Below are 25729 nucleotides of genomic sequence, written 5' to 3' on the forward strand. Positions count from 1 at the left end.
AAAAAATGCTACAACCATTGAGATGTGGATTGTGTACAGGTAGCTACCGTAGTTTTGATTCTTTTGACGGACTTTCACGTCATAAGCGAAGACACAAGATGAAGTACAGAACAATTAAGCTGCCAGGTGAAACATCAGGCGTTGAAAAACTCAACCAAAATTCATTCCAAAGAAAACGCCCTCAGTACAAGTGTTGTCAGATTGGTAATGGCAACCTAACATTTCACAACAGAATCCACACCAAAGAGAAACCCTATCAGTGTGAATATTGTCAGAAATGCTTTACACATAGTAGTGACCTCAGCAGACACATCAGAACTCATACCAGAAAGAAACTCTATCAGTGTAAGTATTGTCAGAAAGGGTTTGCTCGGAGATCTAACCTCAATACACACATCAGAACTCGACATACTGATTACCATCAGTTTGAGACGCTACCAAACAAAGTGGCACGTCTACAGCAGCAAGTTACACAACTCCAGGCAGAAAATATTCAGCTGAAGGAAGAGAGGGCCTATCATCAGTTGGATACGCAGCCACAGCAAGTGGCACGCCCAGCAGCAAGTGGCACAACTCCAGGCAGAAAATGTTCAGCTGAAGGAAGAGAGGGACTTCTTGTTGGATGAAATTGAACAAGCTAGAACAGGCAAGTTAATGTTGAAAACTGTTTTCAAACATTAATGCTTCCTTAAAGCTATTAAATGATGAAGTTAACTTTAAGGTCGGTAGTTTAGCTGCTAAGCTCCCACATTTGGTACAATTGTGCACTTTGTGATAAAAAGCATAAGACTTTCCACACATGAAGGACATGGTCCAATGTTTATTTTTTAGATGTGGAGGCATTTTAGATTTGATCCATATTCCCTAGTGACCGTTAAAGAGATCATGACAGACAGATCGGCAGATGGCACCAAATTATTCATCTGCAGATCACAAGGATCTCAAAAATGTATAGTTTAGAATCAAGAAACAGTATATGACTTACCATCTGAAATCTACTCCTTCCTTGTTATTTGCAATGGGAGTCAATGGTCAACAGGGCCCTATGGCCAGCCAATGGCATTTGACACTTTTAACGTAGATACTAGGTTAACACAGTAGATATGCAAAACTATTCTTTTCATTATTTGTGTCAGCTAAACGGAGAAATATACAAAGTCACATCTATAAGGGATGAAAATTATATGTGACCATCCACGGCGAACCCAGTGTAAAGTCGCCAGTACAGATTTAGAGATATGGATCAATAAACCAAATAGAATTCAATAGAAAACAAAGGAATTATCAGGCACAATTTGGACTTTAAAGTAGATATTTTTCAAGCAATAACTGCATGTGATATATCATTTTAAAGCTTGTTTAAAGGAGATTTTGACTAAGTCAAAATCCAAGATTCTTAAATGTGCAACTTTACACTGGGTTCGTCGTGGACGGTCACATATATACTTTATTTAGTTCTCTGGGTTGATAGGATGGAAATATTTTAAATCTTCACCCAGAGCAGCCAGCACACATGTGTTGAAAAAACCCACATATTCATATTTTTAACACGGCACTCTGCCAATTGAGCCACACACTGGAGAATAGCTGAAGATTTTAATGTATAGGTAAATTAGGTTCAAATAGCGGAAGGCATCAGAACTACATATTTTTTAAAGAAATATACAAAGTCACATAGGGATGGTTTTTTTTCAATGTCTATGTGTGCGCTGCTGGGTAAAGATTAAAAATTTGTTCATACGTGTTAGAATATTTTTTCAAATAATGTTTTTGAATGTTATGAAAACGTTTTATATCAGGGACTGCCTTTTGAGGAGAGCGAGAGCAATCACTCTCTACTGCTCTGCTTAAATCTGATATAGGAGAGTGATGTTTAGCTCTTCCTTAGTTGACCATTCTCTCCTTACATTCTATTGTAACTGCTCTAAACAGCTCTCCTAACTCGAAGGCTCTAGATGAGCTATTTAATGCTCTCCTGCAAATCCCAAAAGACAGTCCCTGTTTATATACTTTATTCTAAATATAACAAGACATTCTGGCAATCTTTTTGTTGAGAATGTTTTGTGTTTGCTGGGTATCTCTATCATAAATTTTGAATATCGTAACAAACTTTATGATTTATTAAAAAAAGTCTTGGGATGATTTGGTCCTTTTATTACCAAAGACCATTGTCAATGATGAGACCAAGTATATGGTGAAGATTTGATTATTTTCTAACTTTTTAGTTTTTTCTATTACCTTGTTGTTATAGGTTTTCCTGTGGATTTTATGGATCGGGCGTCAACATTGGCAAATCAATTGCTATCATTTGTACATCATCATGGCAAATCTCAAAGTGCTGGCAATACACCATGTGTAGCACCATCAATTCCACCATTAAGTGGGCCATTTTTTGGTGGCACGGTGAGTTGGTTCAGCAACAAAAAAGTATATGTACTTATAGTAATATAGGTTCATGCATACAGCATTGTAAACAAATTAAGTTCGTTCATTCAGCCGCTCTTTAAAAGTCTTGTCGCTGTAACCTTCCCAAGATCATGTTGCAAGGTTCCTTAAAAGTGTTAACCATCGCGTATATGCGACGTCAAAGGGTGTGCCTAGGACCTTGTGGAAATTAATATGCGCTGCACATCCAGCTTAATTTGTAAATGTCATTGTGCAAATTCCAGGGATAATATAATCGACTAAAGTTTTTATCTGATTTCTTTGCTGCAAGTCTGATTCATTTATTGAAACTTTTGTGATTTTCCTTATGACTCCAGTCACATAGGGAAGTGCATGCAGCACAGCCAGCTCAAGGCTCACTACCAATAAGTACTCCATTGCCTGTCAGCATAGTAAGTAATAGTACAATGCTTAATTTTGAATTAGTATGTGTTTTATGTTCATACGCACATAAACACACACAAAACGTATCAAATTATATACTCCATTTATAGTGAGACAGGTGATTTTAATCAGGAGATTTTTAAAAACCTTACCATCAAAGGATACCAAAATAGATGTGAATTCTGTAAAATCATGTATAGTGTTGGTTCTTTTGACAAATGTCACAACAACAGCACAAGATAGACTCACCACCACATACTCCATCACCATCTTGCATTGTTAAATCTTACATGCATGAAAATCTTACCAAAAAAGGGGGTCATGCAGTAAGACCAGGGGAAAATTTTGATGAAAATAAAGATGTGAGTTGATACAAAATTGTGCAAAATGTCAAAATTTTTGAAAAATTCGAAAAAAAAAAGATAAAAAGAACAGGTTAATTTTTTTCCAAAATTTGTCCAAAATTTTTGAAAAAGGGGGTCTTTTAGCAACAGGAAAACAAAAAAGGGTGTCATTGAATGAGAGGTATTTGAAAAATGGGGGTCAATGTGGCCGCACTTCATGTTTTTAGTGAGTGTTATTTAAACTTTTCTGTACTTTTCTTTGTAACCCCAGTCACATGCTGATAGTGTACCACGAGCAACTCAAGATTTACTACATGTACCAAAGAATACTCCACCACCTGTCAGGGTGAGTTAAAATCAGGGGTGTCCAATGGCAGCACTGTTGGGGGTGCATTTGCTCCACCCCTGCCACCAATATTTTTCTTGCCTCCACTTTTATTGGTTAATTATCCCCAATGAAATTTACTTTGCCCTGAAATGCCCCTCCTCCGAAATGATCCCTGTGCCGCCATTTGGGATGTCTTAAGTAAATTGCACATGAATGACTGTTTAGTACATGCTTGCATATAGAATTGTTGCTATATGTAGGGGTAGGTTAAACAGCCTTTTAAAAAGGGTGATGTTTCAAATTTCTTAGGGAACCAGCTTATTTGATGCGGCATGATCTCCTGAGCAATTTGACACCTTTTTCATCCAAATCGGCCAAAAAATGAGAAGGTGCCGGCCAAAACAAGTATTTGGACAGGGGGTCTGTTGGGGGTCTGAAAATCAATATTTTCATCAATAATCATTATTTTATGCCTAATTCTGTTAAAGTTGGTGTTGGTTTGCAGGTAATTGATGTCTAGAATTCTATTTTTGAGAGTCGCATAAAAATTGGAGTTGTCGTTTTCTTAAAATGGCCGTTTTACGTCCAAATAAGGATGTGAGGGCGCTTTGTATAAAACATGCACACATTCTTTTCGCATGAAATTTTAATGATGTCAGTTAAGATAATCTCATGTGGCACATCCTCAAGAAATGTGGGCATTATATTTCTTTTCGTTTGACCGTGGCACCATTCTCAGGAAGCCCTCCATTGAAACGTACACATTTTAAAGTGCATTGACCCCTGTACAGTTGAATGGCAGCGTTCTATGAAATATTCAAATGGCTGCCAAAATCAAACCGTACAATGTAAATCGCTCAAATTTCTTGAGCAGGTACTACCAATGATTATCTTCATACATACACCATTGTAATATCCGTTTTAAAGATTGTTTGCAAGTTAAATGCGAAGCGCCCTCATATCCTTATTTGGACATAAAATGGCCATTTTAAGAAAACAACAAATCCAATTTTTATGCAACTTTCAAAAATGGAATTCCAAACATCAATTACATACTAATCAATATCAACTTTAACAGAATCAGGCATATTATAATAATGATTGTTGATGAAAATATTGATTTTCAGACCCCAACAGACCCCCCTGTCCAAATATTTGTTTTGGCCGGCACCTTCTCATTTTTGGCCGATTTGGATGAAAAAGGTGTCAAAATGCTCAGGAGATCATACTGCATCAAATAAGCTAGTTCCCTAAGAAATTTGAAGCATCATTCTTTAACCCACCACTACTATATGATGTAATTTCATGAGTTATTTTAAACAAAATACAGTACTAAATTACAGAAATATTTAAAAACATATTTGTAATTTTTTGTTACTCCAGTTTTCTAAGTATTATTTAAACATTTCTGTAATTTTGCACTTTGCTTGTTACTATTTGAGCGTTATTTAGATGGAACCACGTCATTAGTCCGAAAGTGGTTAAAGTTAGTGTTCAGGGAATTTTAGGTTAGTATTAGGGTTAAGGATAGGGTTAGGGTAGCATTAGGATTAGGGTCCGAGTTATGGTTAGCATTAGGGTTAAGGTTATAGGTTAGGGTGAAGATTAGGGTAAAGATTATGGTCAATTTATAATATTTTTATTTAGTTTTCGAACAATGACCCTTCGTACCATTGACTTGCAATTCTGTAACCATTTCCCTTCTTACTTCAGTCAAATACGGATGTGCCTGCAGTGCCATTACAAGACTCTCCACCAATAAGTTCGCCACCATCTGCCAGTAGCATGGTATGTTAGTGTAATGTTTTAAGTAAAACAGGGTTCGGTTTTTGCCGGCAAAAACCTGTTTTTGCCGGCAAAGTGGCAAAAACCTGGCAAAAACTGTTTTTGCCAGTTTTTGCCTGGTTTAAACCGGCAAAATGGCAAAAACTGGCAAAAACTCACATATAGTCACTCAAATATTAAAAAGTGACACAGAAAGCTCATAAACAGTAACACACAACTTTTAACGAATCATTCAACATATTTTTTGTCTCATTAAGTCCTTAAAATGAAAAAGTTTTGAATTTGATACATGCCACATTTCGGTTAACTGCACTTGAGCAATGAAAACGCATGCCTTTAATTTCTTAATATATTGCTTATAATTACAAAATCTGGCCTTGTTACACTCAGGAACTTATTTTTGTAACTTATTTATTTGTTTTGAGATGAAAAAACTGAACTATAAATCACTTTTTTAGTTTTTGCCATTTTTGCCGGCAAAAACTGGCAAAAACTGTTTTTGCCAAGTGGTTAAAACCGCGGTTAAATCCACGGTTTTTTCCACCTGCGGCAAAAACCTGCGAACCCTGAAGTAAAATATAATGTATGAATGACTATTAAAGTTGTTTTCTTTAAACTTCCGTGGTTGTGCCTATGCGTATCGCGTACACACAGAAAAGATAAACAATCACGCTGATTGGCTGATCAACGCACTTGACAACAAGTCGGTTGGCCCATTGGTTGTCTGGTCGGCTCGTATTAGGTGACCTTGTCACTTTTACGCGATCGCAATTCACCAGCGCGTACCCCGACCACAGAAGTTTAAAAAAAACTATCAAAAAGGTATGCTATAGATGATATAATTTATAATTTGTTACTCTATATCCCGAGTTATAACAGGAGATTATATTTAAAACGCATTTATGTAATTTTACATGTTGAAGTACTCCAATTCATTACGTTTCACTGCCTGAAGAGAATTGATCAAAAATTTAATTCCCTCCTGAGGTTGGTATCAATTAGTTGACCAGATCACCAGGCTGTCATTATAGCTACATGTAGAGGGAGTACACCAGGCACAAAAAAGAAACTCGTCAGTTATACTCATCCTTGTTGTTCAATAACTTGATAATTTTGGATTATTCTGAAATATACATTTTGTTAATTGGACTTTGCTTTCTCATTTGACATCCTGTTCGTGAAAAACGAACAAGAATTGAACAAGATATGCGCCTCCAAAGTCTCAAACCCCAAAATCAAAAGTTGCATTTTCAATGATTTTCAATGGGAATGCATCGTTGTATTGCACACAAGCACCACGGGCCAATCAATAAAGCACACAGTGTAACAGGCACAATTGAATCGTTAAAATTGCAACTTTTCATTTTGGGGTTTGAGAGTTTGGAGGCATATCTTGGTCAATTCTTGCTCAATGTTCACGAACAGGGTGTCAAATGAGAAAGCAAAGTCCAATTAACAAAATGTATATTTCAGAATAATCCAAAATTATCAAGTTATTGAACAGCAAGGATGAATATAACTGACGAGTTTCTTTTTGTGCCTGGTGTATATGGCACACATGGGTCAATGAGTTACATAAAAATTACCTTGTGTGGTATTTGGTTCCCAGGATGTGAGTTTTGCCTGAGGAACTTTGTGGTTAAATGTTGATCCCTCACTACAAGAGTTATTACCGTCAATTTGGTTGAAAAAGGAGGTGAGACATGATCAAATCTCTCCAGGTAACAAAACGTAATGTTTTTAGCATTAATATTAAGACATGTACAATTTTCTTTCTCCAGTCAAATAGGAATGTGCATGCAGCATCAGCAGAATACTCAACACCAATAAATACGCCGCCATCGGTCATTAGTATGGTGAGTTATTATGTTGCTTTTCAAAAGCAAAATATATTGTATGAATTCGGTTTTAGGTCCATACCTGCGTATTACCACTGGGCGGGAAAACCCTCATTTAATTTTCAAATGCAAAACATAACGTAAAAAGTGGGTACTTGTATACATAACTGCGCACTAATGTCTGTACATAATTGCAAAGTAACCCAATTTTTAAACTAAACAGTATATGGGAAAATTTATTTTGTGATAGATGCAAGACCTCTTAGGATCAGTGGCAACAAATCTTTATTGTTCTGTTGAGACATAATCTTATAATATATGAAATTGGTTAATTTATTTCAAACCTGATTTTTTTTGGCATATTTGTAATATTTACCTCTGTCCCAACTTACACCTGATGAATGGAACCAGCCAAATTTGTTGTGTTTGTAGGTCAACAGAGCAACTTTGACATGAAGTCCTATTATGACCTAAGTGTCCCATAGAACTTTGAGTTCAACAGCAAAATAGCCAAGGGGTTTCTCTTTACCTTGTTATAGTTTCAAATGGACAGAAACCCTTCCCGACATCTGACATTAGAATGATTGCCATTGTTTGTCTTTTAAAACAATAATTCAGCTTGAGGCCGAGGCTTTTGCTTTAATTTCTTTAAAATGTTTATATGTGTACATCCATATCAAAAGGATGCACCGGGGGATGCACTTGTCGGCTGCTACATGTGTCTCATTTCACATAATAACTGGGAATAAATACCAGACTCATTTCAAGTGGGGGTCACTTTGTATCATCCCAAGTCACCTGGCTTATTATTAATACAGAGAACATTACATAACCATGTCACTTGGGGATGATTTGAAGTGACCTCCACTTGAGATGAGTCTGGTATTTACTCCTAGCTATCATGTAAAATGAGGCACATGTAGCAGCCGCCAAGTGCATCGTTTTGATATGGATGTACACATATTAGAAACTGAAATTTTTCTTTACATGTACAATTCTGTAGCCCCATGCATGAACCTGATATCACACAATTCCACAATTTTTGAGTTGTAGTCATGGACGTTTAGAGTAACACTCACTATATTTGCTAAAAAAACAACAGCCTGGATAACCAAACTTTTTAGCTACAGAGGGCAGTATTATTTGTCTCACATAGATTCAGGTGGTGGCGGATGCGATATCGCATTTTTTGATGTTGCCATTGGATTAACATGTAATCATCAAATCTTCACAAACAATCCTAAATGCGTTATGTGATGTCAAAGTAAAGTTATGTTATTCTAAAACTGTTGAGGTGCGGCAAAGTACCTCATTGTAAATAATGTTGGTTTTCAATTTAACTGCTAACTGTCTTTTTTGAACGGGCTGCCAGCCTTGTAGTTTCGTCAGCCTCGTACACCATGTGCGGCGTGTCCTATACCACTTGCATAGGTTTATGCACTGAGTACAAATTTCAAATTGATTTTTCTTAGTTTAATGTTTGTGTGGAATATCATGTTCATGTATGGGGCCACAGAATTGTGTGAGTGTCATTTGACCATAATGAGTACTATCTGTATGTTCTTCTTCCAGTCATCTGGATATCGTACAGCACCACCTGCTCAAGACTCACCAGCAGAAAGTGCTCCATCATCTTACACTACAATGGTGAGTGTTATGTGAATGTGAATGATATTATTTTTTTATATGTTAGTGTTCATAAGTCAAGTTGAGTTATCAGTCAAGTTATAGCTCAATCGATATTAAGGCATTCGACTATGGTGCGAGAGGTTGCAGGTTCGAAACCTGGCGGTGCCTACGCTCTCGTGGAAAAATTGAGAAAAGTTAGCTTGGAATTCTCATGGACAAGGAACTTACTGCTAATTGTCTTGTTATAACCTGTACGAAACTCTGGGAGCTGATCCTGGTTGCAAAGATTATTTGTGGAATGTCTAGGGTGTGCACTCTTGAAGCAGCAAAGTCCTTGAATTGTTGTTAAATGGTTTAAGGAATGATGGTAGCCGTAGCAGTCATTGGCAGCCAGGAAAGTGTGCTGAGGCTTGTGCATCAACGTCTAGGCGTTGTGACTATAAATCACTGTGCTTTTTGTTCTATGGTATGTGTGTTTTAAATGTGTTGCTTGAAAGGTACATACCAACTACATATAGTCAGTTGAAAGTTACTCCATATGTGTACAAAATCTGGGGGGGGTCTCAAGTTTGGTTTGGGTAGGGGTTTGCCACTGAGAATTTGAAAGGGGACCCATCAATATACAAATTTTTCAAGAAATTTGGACCTATCTATATCAAAATTCAAAATTTTCAGCCAAATTTAACACAAAATAATTTTTACAAATCTTCCGTCATATTTTGGGGAAATTTCAAAAATGTTGGCTACAGTGAGGCAAAATTGGATTATTTCACGAAAAAAGTTTGGAAAAAGTACCCATCCATGTACCAAAATTGGCCTAGAAAAGGTTAGAATAAGGGGTCATTGATATACCAAAAGGCTGAAAATGCTACACCAACGTTTGCAGCATATCCTCATGTTGTCATTTGTATTGAGTACCCACCCTCCCCCAGATCAAAATGTGCAATTTAATTTTGTTAATGCAGTTTACATACAGCATACATCATTTCGTCGGCTGTATTCCATAGTGGCGTATAGTGGGGCACTGCGAATAAACAACTTTTCGAGAAAATCAGGTTTGAAGAAATGCCAATTTAAAATCGAGTTGTGTAAATCAGACATTCATCATATTTTGTAAATGATGTGAAATTTATGTAGTAAACTAAATAGATTTTATTTTTATATATTTTTCAAAAGAAATAAACACATAATATTACTGGCAAACTGAAAACAATAAGTACAAAACTAAACGTCACTATGGAAAACACGCAAAACGCAATACCCTAACCCAATGTTAACCTTACGCCACTTCGATCGCCATGTAATCCCTATGGCGATACTTTTCGTCGGCTTCATTCCATAGTGGCTTATAGGTCCGATTCATCACTATGACATGTAGCGAGGTGTACGCCACTATGACATACAATGTTTTCCATATTTGCCGATATTTCTTAATTATAAAATGTGTATAAAAAGTGACATATGGTCGATACGCCACTATGGAAAACATAAAATTTCACTTCGTAACTATACGCCACATTTAATTAATTAATTAGCTAATTTTGACAGATGATACTTAGACAAATGAAAGAGCACATCATTAAAAACTATGTGCCAATTTTCAAAAAAATGACCAAAAATCACTATACGCCACTATGGAATACAGGCGACGATTTGTTGTAGCTCTAGTTGAAGACCATTCTAAGGGCAGTAGAACGTAATAGCTGCCATTTGCAATATAACAATAAAATGTACTTTTGATCAATGACACATGAAGAATGCCAACTACATGTAAAGGTGACATCTTGGGTTGGCTTAGTGGCCATCAGGAAAGTAATACAGAACATCAAGACTTTACAATGAGCGGGTTGTGCTATAGACAATAAGTGTTTTACACAAGGCAGCTATTACATCTGCACTCTGCGATTTTGTACTGCATGTTATTTTTCTGTGAAGGGAAATCTTGCACAATATGAGCCATATTCCAATTGAAATCCATACACCCCCTATGGAAGATAGCACCATAATCTTCAACACAACAGGGAGTGTGAATTTCAAATAGGGTTACCTAAATATAGGGGACTCCTTTTGAAATCTGCAACCCCTGTGTGGTAGATTAAGGTCATGTCTTCCATAGAAGCTATACGCTGGCAAAGTGATGTAATAACCGGATTAACTACCATAGCAATAGGTGAAAACAATTTTTGAATATACCATGCTGCACTGGTACGTTCACGCAGTACCTCAGCATTGAAGCATATCATGCTGATCATTAGCAGGATAAGTGTCTTTGAAAATACTGGTATGTATTCAATCTATATGATTGCAGACATACACAGGTGATGAGTGCAGCCTGCTTGTAGTGCAGCGCAATATGTTCAAAATTGTTTTCACCTATTGCTATGGTAGTTAATCCGATTTATTTTACTTCGCCAGCGTATATGGATTTCAACTGGAATAACCCACTGGTGGACTTTCACTTCAACCTTTGTCTATTTTTCAGAATGTTTAAAAAACTAAGATGCTTGTATAGCAACTATTCTAAATTTAATTGCTTTGAACATGATCCTGTGCCATATACTGGGGTACACAAAAAGGTGGCTTTGTTACATTTTGATGTGCAGTTTGGATTTCAAAACACTGTCTCTTGAGTATTCCTTCACTTAGAAGATTCAATTAGGTCTTAAATTGAGGCTAATTTATTCTATATTACTCATGTTTTTATCCTGTTTTCAAATATTTTTCAATTATTTTCTTATGACGTTTGGCATGAAATGTGCCAAGGGTGGCTGAGGATTAGGGGAGGAGGATTAGGGAGGGATTCATATTGTAAATTTGATTTAAAACCCCTTTAAAAATTTGAATCTAGTAAAAAATGTCTAAATGAACTCCCAGACATCTAAACCAAGTGAATAAATACAAAAGTTCATTTAAAAGACCAATACTTGCTCAGAATGATTGTAAATGTGGAAAAAAGAGGTGGGGTTACATCCTCCCTACTTACAAGCCGACGACGAACGTCGGCTTGTTCTGTCTTCTTCCAATCTTACAAGCCGACGACGGATGTCGGCTTGTTCTGTCTCTTCTCAATTCTTCTTTCTTCTTTCTTCTGGCAACTCGTGACATTTTGCGTGACTTGCCACGTTTCGCCCTAGCTCTCTTATGCTTCGACAGATTTCAACCATACTTGAGTCAAATGACCACTGGACTAGGCCAAACATTACATTTGACTTTGACCTGACTGTGACCTTTGACCTTGACCTTATGGCCAAAAATGTTGATTTCACAAAAAATGCTACTCCTTCCACAAATTACATGCAATGATCATGTGACTCATGCATATGAATCAACATGTGGCAGTGCTTAAAACTTCCTAAAAGAATTGAGGTCAAAGGTCATTAAGGGGTCATTTCCGGTCAAAATCTGAAAAATTTGTAAAAAATATTCAAAAAATCACTGTCTTTACAAATTACATTGCAGAGAGTCGCCATTAGCACACATGCATTGCTACTAGCCAGGGTCTTTAGGATGCCTACAGTTTTGGGGTCAAAGGTCATTAAGGGGTTACTTCCGGTCAAAAACCAAAATTATCAAAAATGTTCAAACATTTTTTATCTCAAAATGTAAACAGACCAGAATAATATAACCAACATACATAAATTAGTGTTCCCTGATGTATGCATGGTATTTTTTTATTTTGGGGGGGTCAAAGGTCATTAAGGGGTCACTTCCTGTTTTTAGCTGAATAACTTCAAGAATTTTTATCTCAAGAACTGAACATGTTAGAATTTTTTATTTAAAATTGGAACAATGCATTTTGTCGGTGTACATAAGGTTTTTTTTTTTTCATTGAGGTCAAAGGTCATTAAGGGGTCAAAAGGTCAATCAAAAATTTTCAAAAATCAAAATCCATGTATAAGTTCCGATTAAGCTGAAATTCACCAGGAATATTTCTTATGACATCCTAAGCACAATGCAAGAGCAGTTGACCCCATCCGTAACCCAGGGGTCAAGTTATAGGGGTCAAATTGCGGCTTGTACTCAGCGTCTGTTGACTCTAGTTTCTTCTTCTTCTTCTTTCTTCTGGCAACCAATCAACTGCATCTAGCTCCGCAAAGGATTGACAGATTTCAACCAAACTTGACCCAAAAGACCACTGGGCTAGGCCAAACCTTCCATTTGACTTTGACCTTGCTGTGACCTTTGACCTAGCTATAATGGTCAAAATGTGATTTCACAAAAATGCTACTCCTTCCACAAGTTACATGCAATGATCATGTGACTCATGCATATGAATCAACATGTGGCAGTGCTTAAAACTTGTATTTATTTATTTATTTTTTATTTATTAGACTCTATACACTGGAGATTGCACAATATCATAATAACAGTTCAATATAAAATAGCAAAATACATTCTGAAAAGATTACAATAATATACATGTTTAAAATACGAATTAATACCAGTGCAGAGAATGGGACGAACAGGTGCGTATCACCTCTAAGACCATCCCACCTCAAGACCAAAAATAAGCCGCCCATGCCCAGTCCCCTCCCCCCTTTAAGTAGACCTGCACATAGTGCAGCTACATGAAGAAAACCACGTGCACGTGATGTCGGCTTCGAAATATGAATCAAATTTTGAGTTTAAAAAAGAACCGCATTAGTTTTAAAAATAGAAAAAGATAAAGAAGACCTAGTACTAGGAGGAAGCCGATTCCACAAAGATACAATGCGGATGAAAAAAGATGACTTGAATGCCTCAGTCCTACAAAAAGGAACCTTAAGAAGAAGAGGAGCAGTAGATGATCTAGTGGTGGGATGCCCTTGTCCAGACCCAGAGTTGCAAAATTTGACATATTTGTCAATGTCCAGGTCATACACACCTGTAATACACTTAAAAAACAATGAAAGGTCAAGCTGTTCCCTCGCATTGTAAGAGGGAGCAAGTTCAATTGGCACAAGCGCTCCCGATAGTCCAGATCAGGATAGTGCATAATGAATTTGGTAGCTCGCCTCTGGACACCTTCCAGGCACTCAACATTGTGTCTGGAGGTACCACTCCAGAGGCAGCTACCAAACTCAAGATCACTCCTGATCAGGGCTAGATACAGGGCTTTGGTGACTTTCACAGGTGCGTTAAAACCTACAGTGCGCTTAATCAGACCCAATTTTCTATTGCACTTTTTGACTACATTGTTGATATGAGTATTCCAGTCTAGTTTTGAAGATATTTCAATACCAAGATCTTTAATGGATTTAACAGAACTAAGTTTAATGTTGTTCATGAAATAGTCAAAATGAAATGGTTTTCGTTTTCTGGTGACCGAAATAACTTGACACTTGGAGGGATGAAAATTTAACTCCCAGGTGCTGCTCCAATCAACAAGTGCATTGAGATCATTCTGGAGCAATTGGCAATCATTTAAACTGTCAATATTCAAAAACATTTAGCATCATCAGCAAAAGGGCAACTTTGGTATTCTTGGCAACACTGGGCAAGTCATTGATATATAACACAAAGAGGAGGGGACCCAAGATGGATCCCTGTGGGACACCGGAAACCACAGGCAGCCAGTCAGAGTAAGTACCATCCACAACAACTCGTTGACGTCTGCCTGTCAGGTAAGCTCTAAACCAACAAATAAGATCGGAATGGAAACCAAAAGAACTGAGTTTGTGAACAAGGAGGTCATGAGAAACGCTATCAAAAGCTTTGGAAAAATCCAAATACACCATATCGACTTGCCCAGAGTTGTCAAGAACAGAGTTAATGTCATGGAATACCTCAATAAGCTGAGTAGCTGTGGAGCGGCCCTTAATAAACCCATGTTGGAGATGGTAAATCTGGTCTTTGACAACAGGAAAAATAATATCAAAAATGGCACGCTCCATAACCTTACCACAAATACATAGTAATGAGACAGGTCTATAGTTACTGGCTTGCTGTTTGTCAGATTTCTTAAACACAGGGACAACGTTAGCATCAAGCCACTGGCTGGGGAGTTTACCCTCTGCTAGAGATACATTAAAGATATAACATAAAGGATATGCGATTTGATGGCAGCATTCTTTAAGCACTCTAGGTGACAATCCATCCGGACCAATAGCCTTTGATACATCAAGCTTTTTAAGGATTTTAAGCACCTTATCTTCCTGAATTACTGTAGTACCCAAAAGATCATGGTGACGGATGGAAACTGTAGGAAGACTAGCACGGACCCTAGGTTGAGTAAAAACAGAGAAGAAATAGTTATTGAAAAGTGTGGCTTTCTCACTGGGAGTGGAAGCTGACGTGCCATTGTGACTCACAAACTGAGGCAAGGATTTAGATCTCGTTTTGGATCGATAAAAAGACCAAAAGCGCTTTGGGTTGTCAGACAGCGTTGAACTAAACCCGGCAATGTAATCATCATACTTGCGTGAGATCAGGTTTTTGAGACGATTACGCAATTTCCTAAATTTGGCCCAGTGGTTAGCGAATCACTTTTCTTTGCACGCTTCCACGCAGTGTATTTCTTTTTCTGTAGATGCCGAACCTCTGAGTCAATCCAGGCAGGACTTGTGCTGTCTTTTACTTTGACCTTGGGTATATTCCTGTCAAGGATGGAAACAAAAATATGAATAAAGTTAGACCATGCGGAATTGATGTCAATGGCATTATAAACCTCAGAAAAATCAACACAATTCAGCTCAGCTCTAATTTTGTCAAAATTTGCCTTCTTGAAATTGTAAACATGCCTGCTTATTGGTTTTAAGCGAACAACTTTGGTTTTTATAGTAAATTCCAAAAGCTTGTGATCAGTTTGAAAAAATTCACAAGAGGTTACAACATCAGACAGTTTATCAGGCGTGTTTGAAAAAATAAGATCCAAAATGTTATCACAGTCAACCCGAGATGGAATAAAATTGACTTGGGTGAGACAATATGAATTCACGGAGTCAAGAAATTGACTCTCAGCATCAGATATATTCAAATTGTTTCTACAGCCATCTATCTTTGGCAAATTAAAATCACCAAAGACATGAATAATGTCAAAACAATCAGAAACACGAGATAAAGTAAAATGGAATCTGTTTGCAAAAAGATCAAGTTTGTAGTCCTGTGAGCGATAACATAAAATCAAGGCCATCTTCTTTGATCTGTTAGGTCTTAATTCAACAACAATTATTTCAGCATCAGATGGCTCAAGATCAATCCTCCGAAGAGACATGACAGATTTGTTAACACTACAGATTACACCACCACCACGACATTTCTTTTTGTCAGGTATTCTATCCTTACGATACAGTATGTAGTCTGGGTGGGAAACCTCGGCGTCAAGAATATTATCATTCAGCCATGATTCTGTGACGAGGACGATATCAAAAATCTTTTTACACAGAATAAAACCATAATCTCTTAATTTATTGCACTTTTTGTTGACAGTCTTAACACTCCTTGTGTTTATATACAGAGTTTTCAGTTCATTGTTTGAATCTGGACCAGGGTTTAGTTCGATATCACCACTGATTATGATCAAATTGACCCGAAAGGTTGCACAAGAATTTGAGTAGTACTGTAAAGGAGCTGTAAGTTTCTGTTTCTGGAAGTTCGGCATAGACTGGTATACTGCTTGAAAATCTGTTGTCCAATAGCCAATGTCGTGACTAGTATTGAAGTTGGTAGTAACAGTTGTTGATGTTGAAATGACAAGCAGTGTGATGGCGGCGAAATACATGGTGAAAAAATGGAACATGCTCACCTTAATAGACTGAAGATTCAAGAGCTTGACAGCTAGGGATGTCAGCCAGCAATTGTAGAACAACTGGTTTCAGCTCCAAGTCTGGTCTGGACCCAAAAAAAAAAAAAAAAAAAAAAAAAAAAAAGAATTGAGGTCAAAGGTCATTAAGGGGGTCATTTCCGGTCTGAAAGCTAAAAATATTCAAAAAATCACTGTCTTTACAAATTACATAGCAGAGAGTCGCCATTAGCACATATGAATCGCTACTAGCCAGGGTCTTTAGGATGCCTACAGTTTTGGGGTCAAAGGTCATTAAGGGTTACTTCCGGTCAAAAACCGAAATATTCAAAAAAAAATTATCTCAAAATGTAAACAAACCAGAGTAATATAACCATCATACATGAATCAGTGTTCCCTGATGTATGCATGGTATTTTTATTTTGGGGGGTCAAAGGTCATTAAGGGGTCACTTCCTGTTTTTAGTTGAATAATTTTAAGAATTTTTATCTCAAGAACTAAACATGTTAGAATTTTTTAATTAAAATTGGAACAATGCATTTTGTCCGTGTACATAAGGTTTTTTTTCCATTGAGGTCAAAGGTCATTAAGAGGGTCAAAAGGTCAATCAAAAATTTAAAAAAATCAAAATCCATATAAGTTCCGATTAAGCTGAAATTCACCAGGAATCTTTCGTATGACTTCCTAAGCACAATGCAAGAGCAGTTGACCCCATCCGTGACCCAAGGGTCAAGTTATAGGGTCAAAGGTCAAATTTCGAAATTGGTCCAATCGAGCTCAAATTCAACAGGAATTATTCTTACGACATTCTAAACATGTTAAAAATATAATAATATTTATGACCCCAAAGGTCAAAGTTTAGGGGTCAAAGGTCAACTGCGGCGGCTTGTACTCAGAATCTGTTGACTCTAGTTTGTGACTGTTTTTGCCCGCACTCTCTCATTTTTTAACCGATTTCCATAAAAAAGGTGTCAAAATGCTCAGAAGGATGAACCACTTCAAATGAGATGTGTAGGTAAAATGTATGAACCATTTCATTTTTTTACTATGTAACACAAAGGTACCCCAGGTTGTGACACAGGACCACATATCTGTTTTATGCTAGATTGAACTCATCAAGGATGGAGATGAACATGAAAGATTTAAGACCATAAAGGTGGACAGTACGAGGTTACGCAAGCTGCAACTGACCGTGTTGAAAAAGAAAGATCCCGTTGGGTTCCTTATCAATGCGGTTATAGATTTACTGTTCACTACCCAGGAGCTGGCAGAGTCTACCTGTCTTGGTATAAAGAAGAAGACATTCAAAGATCCAGCGAGAAAATCTAAGCCACCTTTGGATGCTTTGAAGGTGGCAGCTGTGACAGGTATGTAATCACAGTCAAAACGGCGGCCATTTTGGAAGCCATCTTGGATTTCTATAAGCTGCCATACTGGAATGGCTATCATAGCAATTCATGACCAGGGACAAGCGATTTGCGCGAAACTTGTTTTCTGTGCAATTCCGCGCAATTGTTGTTTTTTTTCTATGGGCTGGGATACATGATTTGCACTGAAAAAAAGTTCCGCGCAATTTGCTATTTTTTTTCGCGCAAATCGCCTGTCATGACTGTATACTTGCATGTAGAGTTTGAACAATATGAAATTTTGTTTTTAATAACCTCTACCACGATAGATGACAGGCAGGTCCAATACCCCGGGCCAATACCGGCATACTACGATAAAATTTTGGACCTGCCTGGCATCTATCACACAAACATTCATATTGATTATTCTCATTCTTAGTCAGTCAATTATTATTTTAATGACTTTAAAGCCATATTATAACATTTGCTGTTGAGGACGCCCTCACTGATTTTTTAAAATTCATTTTTTTACACAATTATATTGTACTTTATTAAACCAATATACCCTGCAAAAATCAAGACTCTAGGTGCTGTAGTTTTGTCAAAATCCGATATTTTGAATAAAGCGCCGAACCGGCGCCTTATTATTACGATGGAATTATTAGTCGAACGCATACACGATGTTCATAACACACAGCGCGGGACGGTGATTTACACAACAAAGGGTCGTACCATAACATGACCGAAGGAGTGGTACGTATTGGCGACATCTGCGCTGGTAGTAAATTCCAATTTTCTTTGCTTTGACGTAGTTGTTCGGCTCAAAAATAAAGGGGATATATCTGACAGTAAAACTAACATTTTATGTCAAAGAAATGCTAATCTATTTTGTATGATAATGTTATAATATTGCTTTAAACTATTTTATTGAGCAAAAACTCAGTTCAGGGGGTGTACTACACCCCTGTGGTAAATTTGTGACTATTTTTGCATTTTTCTCAAAAAATAATAACACACTGGTAACAAAAGTTATGTATATTATTGGGGCAAGGAATCCAGTTACTACACTGCAATTTCAGTGACTCAAGACAAGCGGTCATATATGATAGGAAATCAATGAGGTACATCCTAGCGGTACCTTATTTCTAATCATAAATTATGAACCGCTTGTCAAATTCCAGTGTAGTAATTGCCCCCCCCCCCCATTTCACTTTGCTGGATTCCCCCTCCCAATAGACTATGCCATTTTATTTAAAATATGTTATTATTAGTCATGATGAACCCATTTCGTTGAACTCAAAATTATACTGATGTTTATTAAAATTAAAGCATTCAATAGTAAAATGGTCATAAAGAGTTAAAAATATCAGACGATTAGTGACAATAAAAGTAATTGAATGCAACATTATCTTGCATAATTATAACGGCTCACTTTAATACTGAACAATTCTGATTTTGGAATCTACCAGTTTATTGATAGCGAACCCCGAAATTTCGACTATGAACTTTGAATTGTAAGCAGAACTTTACCCCCTGGACTTTGCTCTCTAAAAACACACTGTCAAGCATACTTGTTTATCAGTCCATTAACCACAAATACGCGCTAGATGTTTGATGAGAGATTAACTTTCGCGTCTACACAAAAGCGCCGCAAATACCACAGACAGTTGTTTACGGTATAGTTAATGGTAATGGCGCGGGCCCAGACGATTTAAAGCATAGCGAGGTATGGGCGACCAATCACAAGGCAGATCCATTTAAAGATGCATTACATCATGCCCAATTTTAGTTAGGCCAGAAATTGGCCTAACTCTCCATAGAGTCCCGTGTTAAAAATCTTAACCGCAAGGCAATGTCAGTAGTCCACTTGGGAAGCTAACAAACAGAGGGAGTAGGGTGACTGATCAGATGTGAAAATCTATCAATTGTGCACACATTAATTAAATCAGAGTTTTAAGCTTAAATACAATGTCCAGAGTATGCACAATGGGCAAGTGGACTACGGGGTAGTCTACCCTCCCAATTGCCACCCACACCCCATAAAGGAAATATCTTAGATAATTGTCACCTTGCTTTCTTGAATTAATGTGGCTGTACACCACAAATGAGCTGTAAGGTTGGCAAATTGTATTACAGTGTAAAATGTGTGTGAAGTTCGTATTCATAGGTACCTCAATTTGGTGCGACAAGTTTCTCATTTGATAGCGCGGGTCAAACACCGTTTAAACCGATCCAATAATCCTATTGCTGAAGAGGATAATAGTCTTCTACCTATTTCTATAGAATCCGTAAATAGCTCTAGTCTTTGTTTGCTTTGGCTAAATCCTGTTCAAGTGGTGGGTTACAAAGCATTGTATTTTGTCCAGGTATGTAAGACCAACAATTAACAATGAGAGGACATTCCTGAACTTTGTTGACTTGGGGATGATTTGAAATGACCATCAATTATGACTGTTTGATATTTATTACCAGCAATTTGGAAAAAGAGACATGTGTAGAACCGAAAAAAGGTACCATTTTGTTGAAAGAGCAGAGTTCAACAAACCATAAACCCACTAGCTGTAACTGGATATCGTTTGAAGTCAAATGACATACCATTTTAAAGCTTATGATGTATATTTTCTAAACAAGAAATAAAACAAAATTGACCGGGCTAACTTTACGGCTGATTCGTGATGTACGGCTACAAATGTGTTAACTTGGAAAGTCTGTGTGCAAGAAATTGATTGTTTATTGTCTCAGTCAATAGACACAAGAACTCAGGGACTGATCCTGGCTACAGTGATTTTATATTGTGTATGTATAGGGTGTGTGCTCCTTAGCTGCAAGTCCCTGGTTGTTGATATGGAATCTCTTGTGCCTACGTACTAAGTGAATTCCTGGAAAGTGCTGAGGCTTATAGGTTTGCATGTGCATAGTGCACTGTATGCAAATCACTACACTTATATTATTATTATTATTCAGTCCATCAACATTTATGTGAAGGTCAGCATGGAGATTATGATGATATTAATTTTTTATTTTTTATTGTTATCTTTGTCATTTTAGAATATGTGACGGAATATGCCAAGAAGAACAACCTGCAGATGGTCACTCAAAAGGAGATTAATAGAAAATTTAGTTATAAGGTCACTAACGCCAGGAGGGACCTAAAGAGCGGACCATATTTTGGTAGCACGGTGAGTTGGTTTAACCACGAAAAAGTATTATTAATTCAAATTTGACGGAAATCGTACATTACGGCTTTAAACATTAAACATGTCTATAATTTGCTCTGTTACATGGAGAAGTACTACTCCATCATGACATGAATGATTGCTTTTAAAACAACAGTTCAGCTTGAGGCCGAGATATGTTACTGACATCAACAACATTTGCGATTGTGTTAGTATATCATTTGAACATAATGAGTAACTATCTGTATGTTTTTCTTCCAGACACCTGGATATCATATAGCACCACCAGCTCAAAAATTGCCAGTAAAAAGTGCTCCATCATCTAACACTACAATGGTGAGTGTTATGTGTTAGGTAAAATGTTAATGTTACTGTCTTTTTTAAATAATTAGTGTTTATAGGTACATGTATTTTGAGTGTTGGCTGAAAGGTACATACCGTATACCAACAGCAAGTCACTTGAAAGTTAATCAGTATGTTAACAAAATGTTCAATTTAATTTGCAGTTTAGGTACAGCATACAACATTTGTTGCTGTAGTTCTAGCCCGGAGTTCTAGTATTCATTATATTTTAAGCAGCAGAGTGCAAGACAATCCTTTAGTTTAGGGTTATGATTAGGGTTAGGGTTATGATTAGGGTTATGATTATGATTAGGGTTAGGGTTAGAGTTAGGATTAGCTTACACGAAGGATCGACCGAAGTCATTAATAATGATAGCCTATGACATGAACACAAATTATAACTTTGCATTTTTTTTTGGGGGGGGGGGGGCTTTTTTAAAACCATGAACGATCCTAGCACTTATTTGGCTCCAGCTACAAAAAAGGGTCTCCAAAGAGACATACTCCAAATCTGAAAAAAAAAAAAAAAAAATTGGGAGGGGGCTTATGTACTGTATGTTATTTTTCTGTGGAGGAAACTTTTGCACAATATGAGCCCTTCCAGTTGATATCCATACACCCCGTAAGGAAGACATGACCTTAATCTTACACACAGGGCGTGCAAATTTCAACCAGGTTACCTGAATAAGGGGACTCCTTTTGAAATCTGTACCCCCTGTGTGGTAGATTAAGGTCATGTCTTCCATATGGGTTGTATGGACTTCTACTGGAATCACCCAATGGTGCACTTTCACTTCAACATTTGTCTATTTTTCAGAATGTTTAAAAAACTAAGAGTAAAGATGCTTCTGTAGCAACTATTCTAAACATTCTTTGAACATAATCTATTTTATGCTAGGTTGAACTCTTCAACGATGGGAGATTTAAGACCATAAAGGTGGACAGTACGAGGTTACGCAAGCTTCAACTGTTTGTGTTGAACAAAAAAGATCCCATTGGGTTCCTTATCAATGGGGTTATAGATATACTGTTCACTACCCAGGAGCTGGCAGAGTCTACTTGTTTGGGTAGGAGGAAGACAGTCCAAGATCCAACAAGAAAATACAAGCCACCTTTGGATGCTTTGAAGGTGGCAGCTGTTACAGGTATGTCATCACAGTATATTTGTGACCATCCACCATGAACACAGTGTAAAGTCGCCAGTACTTTATTCAACAAGCAGTGGTGGCACCAGGGGGGGGGGGAGTGGGGAGAGCAGTGGGTAAATGCCCCCAGTCTGAAGTCAGAACTCTTCCCCCAGTTGCCCAGTAAAAGCCTAAAATTTAGAAAATGTCCACTTTTGTACAAAATAGGTTGATTTTGCCCTCCTGAAATTCCTTTAGCCCCCATGCCCTCTCTCCCAAAAAAATCGTGGCCCCGCTACTGCCAATAAGCATTACAGAAATCAATAATTCATTACATAAACTTCTCCGTAGTTCACTTGCCCACCGTGAGGGCACGGTGGCTCAGTGGTTACGGCCTTGGACTCGTAATCTGAGAGCTTATATAAACTCTTAACGACCATTTTACTGTTAATTTTAATAAACATTTTGACTCAAGCAGGATTCGTTCATCATGATTAATAACATATTTTATTTTATCAAAATTTATCTCTTATGTGGACACAATGGTGGATAGGGGTCCGCATGATACAGACATTCAATAGGAGACATTATCAGGCAAATTTGGCATAAAGTATTCAACCGATAGGCCAAGCCTACCTAGAGAAAGATAAAACATTTTTAGTAGTGGTAGGTGGAATTGGGGGGTAGATTTCCTATGATAAACACATCACCCCAGCGAACAAGATTCGAACTTGTTAGTTCTGAATCGATTTGATTTTTTTTTAATTTTTTTCTTTTTTTTACTGGGGCGGGGGGGAACCTTGCCCATATGACACTTCGTCACTGAAGCTTATGGCATAAGTTTATTGTCTTTGTCGGGGGGCTAAACCAACCTGATCAGATTAGTAGGCCAATCGTATGACTTAACGGTTCAACTCAGTATCATGTAGAGTATCATGTACATATTTCATGACAACGCTGTCGAATTCGCACTACAGATATTCCCACTGATACGAGTTTGGAAAAGAAAATGGTCGAAAATCATTTTTAAAACTACTTACATACACACATTTTGGGTGCCAATGCGTACACAATTTACCTAAATTTTAAGTTTTATATGGAACTACAGCGCATTGCACGACATGCCATATTGTAAGGTTATCTTTCAGGTTGTTGGGTGCTCAGACAAGAAATCGCTACCAGACAGTAGTGTCTGCCGAGGATGAGCGGCTTGAAATTTGTATTTGCAATTAAACGCCCATTATTTTACTTTAAAGGGGGAGGGTGTAAGTTGGAACATAATTAGCCCTACTATCAAAAATATTTTCAAAAAAACTTATAACACTTCACAATATCGAAAATGAAATTAAAGAGTACTTTATTTTCAGTAATAATCACTTTTCTTTAAATGTTTTTGAATAATAACCTTGGCATGCTCTATTATTAAAACACCGATCCACAGAAGAACATTTGTTTTATTAAATTTCCACTTTTTCTCATTTCCTACTATATAATACACATACGCGCGAGATTCAAACATTCTAATAATAGCTAGGCTTATTATTCACCAAAGGCAAAAAATGGAGATGATCAGTGACTCTATTGTAATATAATAATGCTTGGTTTATCCCAATATCGTTTCGCAATGTATATCATTTTAAAGCTTGTTTAATGGAGATTTCAAATGTTGAATAACCTATGATACTCAAAAGTTCGACTTAACACTGGATTTGTCGTGGATGGTCACATTCAGGTATTTCATGCTGGATGAAATGCTACTTATAAGGCCAACTAATAAAAAATTGTTTCATGTCCACCTCCCTCCTTACTTTGGGATCAGTCCATATTTTTTTTTCAATTTTCATATTAAATTTTACATTTTTAATACTTACGTACATAAAATGTTAATGGTGATAAACAGGTTTATGAACAAGCATGAATCACTTGCAAGTATATTTATGGACCTTACTCTAAGGGGCCTAACCCCTGACAATCTTAAATAATAAAGGGGTTTAAATTGGCAGATGCTAAAAACTGTTAGCAATGCCAATTTTATGTGAACTGTCATTTTATCAATTTAGTTGGAAAGTCTCTGGGCAAGGAATTCTGGTTACAGTGATTGTATATGTACATAGGTGCTTCTTAGCTGGAAGTACCTGGTTGTTGATATGGTATCTCTTGTGCCATAGCATGAAGTGAATTCCTGTTAAGTGTGCTGAGGCTTGTTGGTTTGCATTTGCATAGTGCACTCTATGTATTAATCACTGCACTCTTTATATTATTATTACTCAATCCATCACCACATATATGTGATGCGATCAAGCAAAATTAGTCGCAACATGGACATATTAAATTTTCAGTTTCTTATAGGATAGTAAAAAGCATTTTAAAATGTGGATTTTGCAGAGAACCCCATTGAAATTGAACAACCAGTTCCAAAGTTGAGCAATTATAGAGTTTCCAAAATAACAGGAAACAAAAATATTTGTGTGACTATATCTCAAAATCAATATTTCCAAGTTCAGACTGATTTTGCTTGATCCCATCACATATGTGCAGGTTAACGTGGAGATCATGATAATATTATTTTTTATTTTTTTTTTCTTTGTCATTTCAGAATACGTAATGGAATATGCCAAGAAGAACAACCTGCAAATGTTCACTCAAAAGGAGCTGAACAGAAAAATTTGTTATAAGGTCACTAATGCCAGGAGGGACCTAAAAAGCGGGCGCAAATGAACGTTACATTGTGGTGAATGAATTTTGGTTTCCACCACATTTTTTTAGTCAACGTGCATGGACATTATCATGATATTATTTTTTCATTATTTGTTGTTAACTTTGTCATTTCAGAATACGTAATACATACATTGTGGTGAATGAATTTTTGTTCCCATGATATTTATTTTAAATTTAACATTTTCTGAAGCATACACTCTAACATAAATAGCCTCAGAGTCAGTATGAGGTACATGTATTAGTGCTTTGCTGGGGTAGTATTTTTTTTACACATTCTCAATCTATCTTAAGATCCATTATTAGAAAACCAATAGGTAGAGATACATGGACTCTGGATTCTTTAACATGTTAAAATTTAGGCCGTAGGTTTTAAAAAACGTTGACGACTTTTTTCTCACGTGTCGACTGCTCAGTGCTAGAAGTGGGTAGGTGCAATAGCTGCCATGTGTAGCTGTCATGTGTAGATAAGTACAATATTATACTGGTCTATTTATCTACCTCGAGTCACCGGCACTAGCTTTAAAGTTTAGCGTGTTCTGCGTTAGCTTAG

General features: G+C 37.0%; 2 protein-coding genes across 2 annotated transcripts in view; one reads left to right on the forward strand and one right to left on the reverse strand.

Annotated features, from left to right (window-relative positions):
- LOC140144687 (uncharacterized) overlaps window positions 1-25729 on the reverse strand; it is a 156042-nt gene that overhangs the window by 30873 nt on the left and 99440 nt on the right. The gene's annotated exons all lie outside the window — the stretch shown is intronic.
- LOC140144689 (uncharacterized) lies at window positions 519-25441 on the forward strand. Its single transcript, XM_072166499.1, has 12 exons — window positions 519-646; window positions 2252-2403; window positions 2763-2837; window positions 3445-3519; window positions 5215-5289; window positions 7068-7142; window positions 8697-8771; window positions 17579-17840; window positions 20868-20998; window positions 21257-21331; window positions 22236-22482; window positions 25058-25441. Exons 2-12 carry the CDS (start codon window positions 2269-2271, stop codon window positions 25177-25179), a joined length of 1347 nt encoding a protein of 448 aa, XP_072022600.1. The 5' UTR covers window positions 519-646; window positions 2252-2268; the 3' UTR covers window positions 25180-25441.

Source organism: Amphiura filiformis, unplaced genomic scaffold (genome assembly GCF_039555335.1).
Source record: "Amphiura filiformis unplaced genomic scaffold, Afil_fr2py scaffold_72, whole genome shotgun sequence".
Taxonomy (NCBI): Eukaryota; Metazoa; Echinodermata; class Ophiuroidea; order Amphilepidida; family Amphiuridae; genus Amphiura; species Amphiura filiformis.

Excerpts from the sequence above, each read along its gene's own strand:
- LOC140144689 (XM_072166499.1), top strand. The coding sequence starts at position 2,269 with ATGGATCGGGCGTCAACATTGGCAAATCAATTGCTATCATTTGTACAT. Across the intron at positions 2,404-2,762 it reads GGCCATTTTTTGGTGGCACG|TCACATAGGGAAGTGCATGC; the intron begins GTGAGTTGGTTC and ends TTATGACTCCAG. Across the intron at positions 5,290-7,067 it reads CACCATCTGCCAGTAGCATG|TCAAATAGGAATGTGCATGC; the intron begins GTATGTTAGTGT and ends TTCTTTCTCCAG.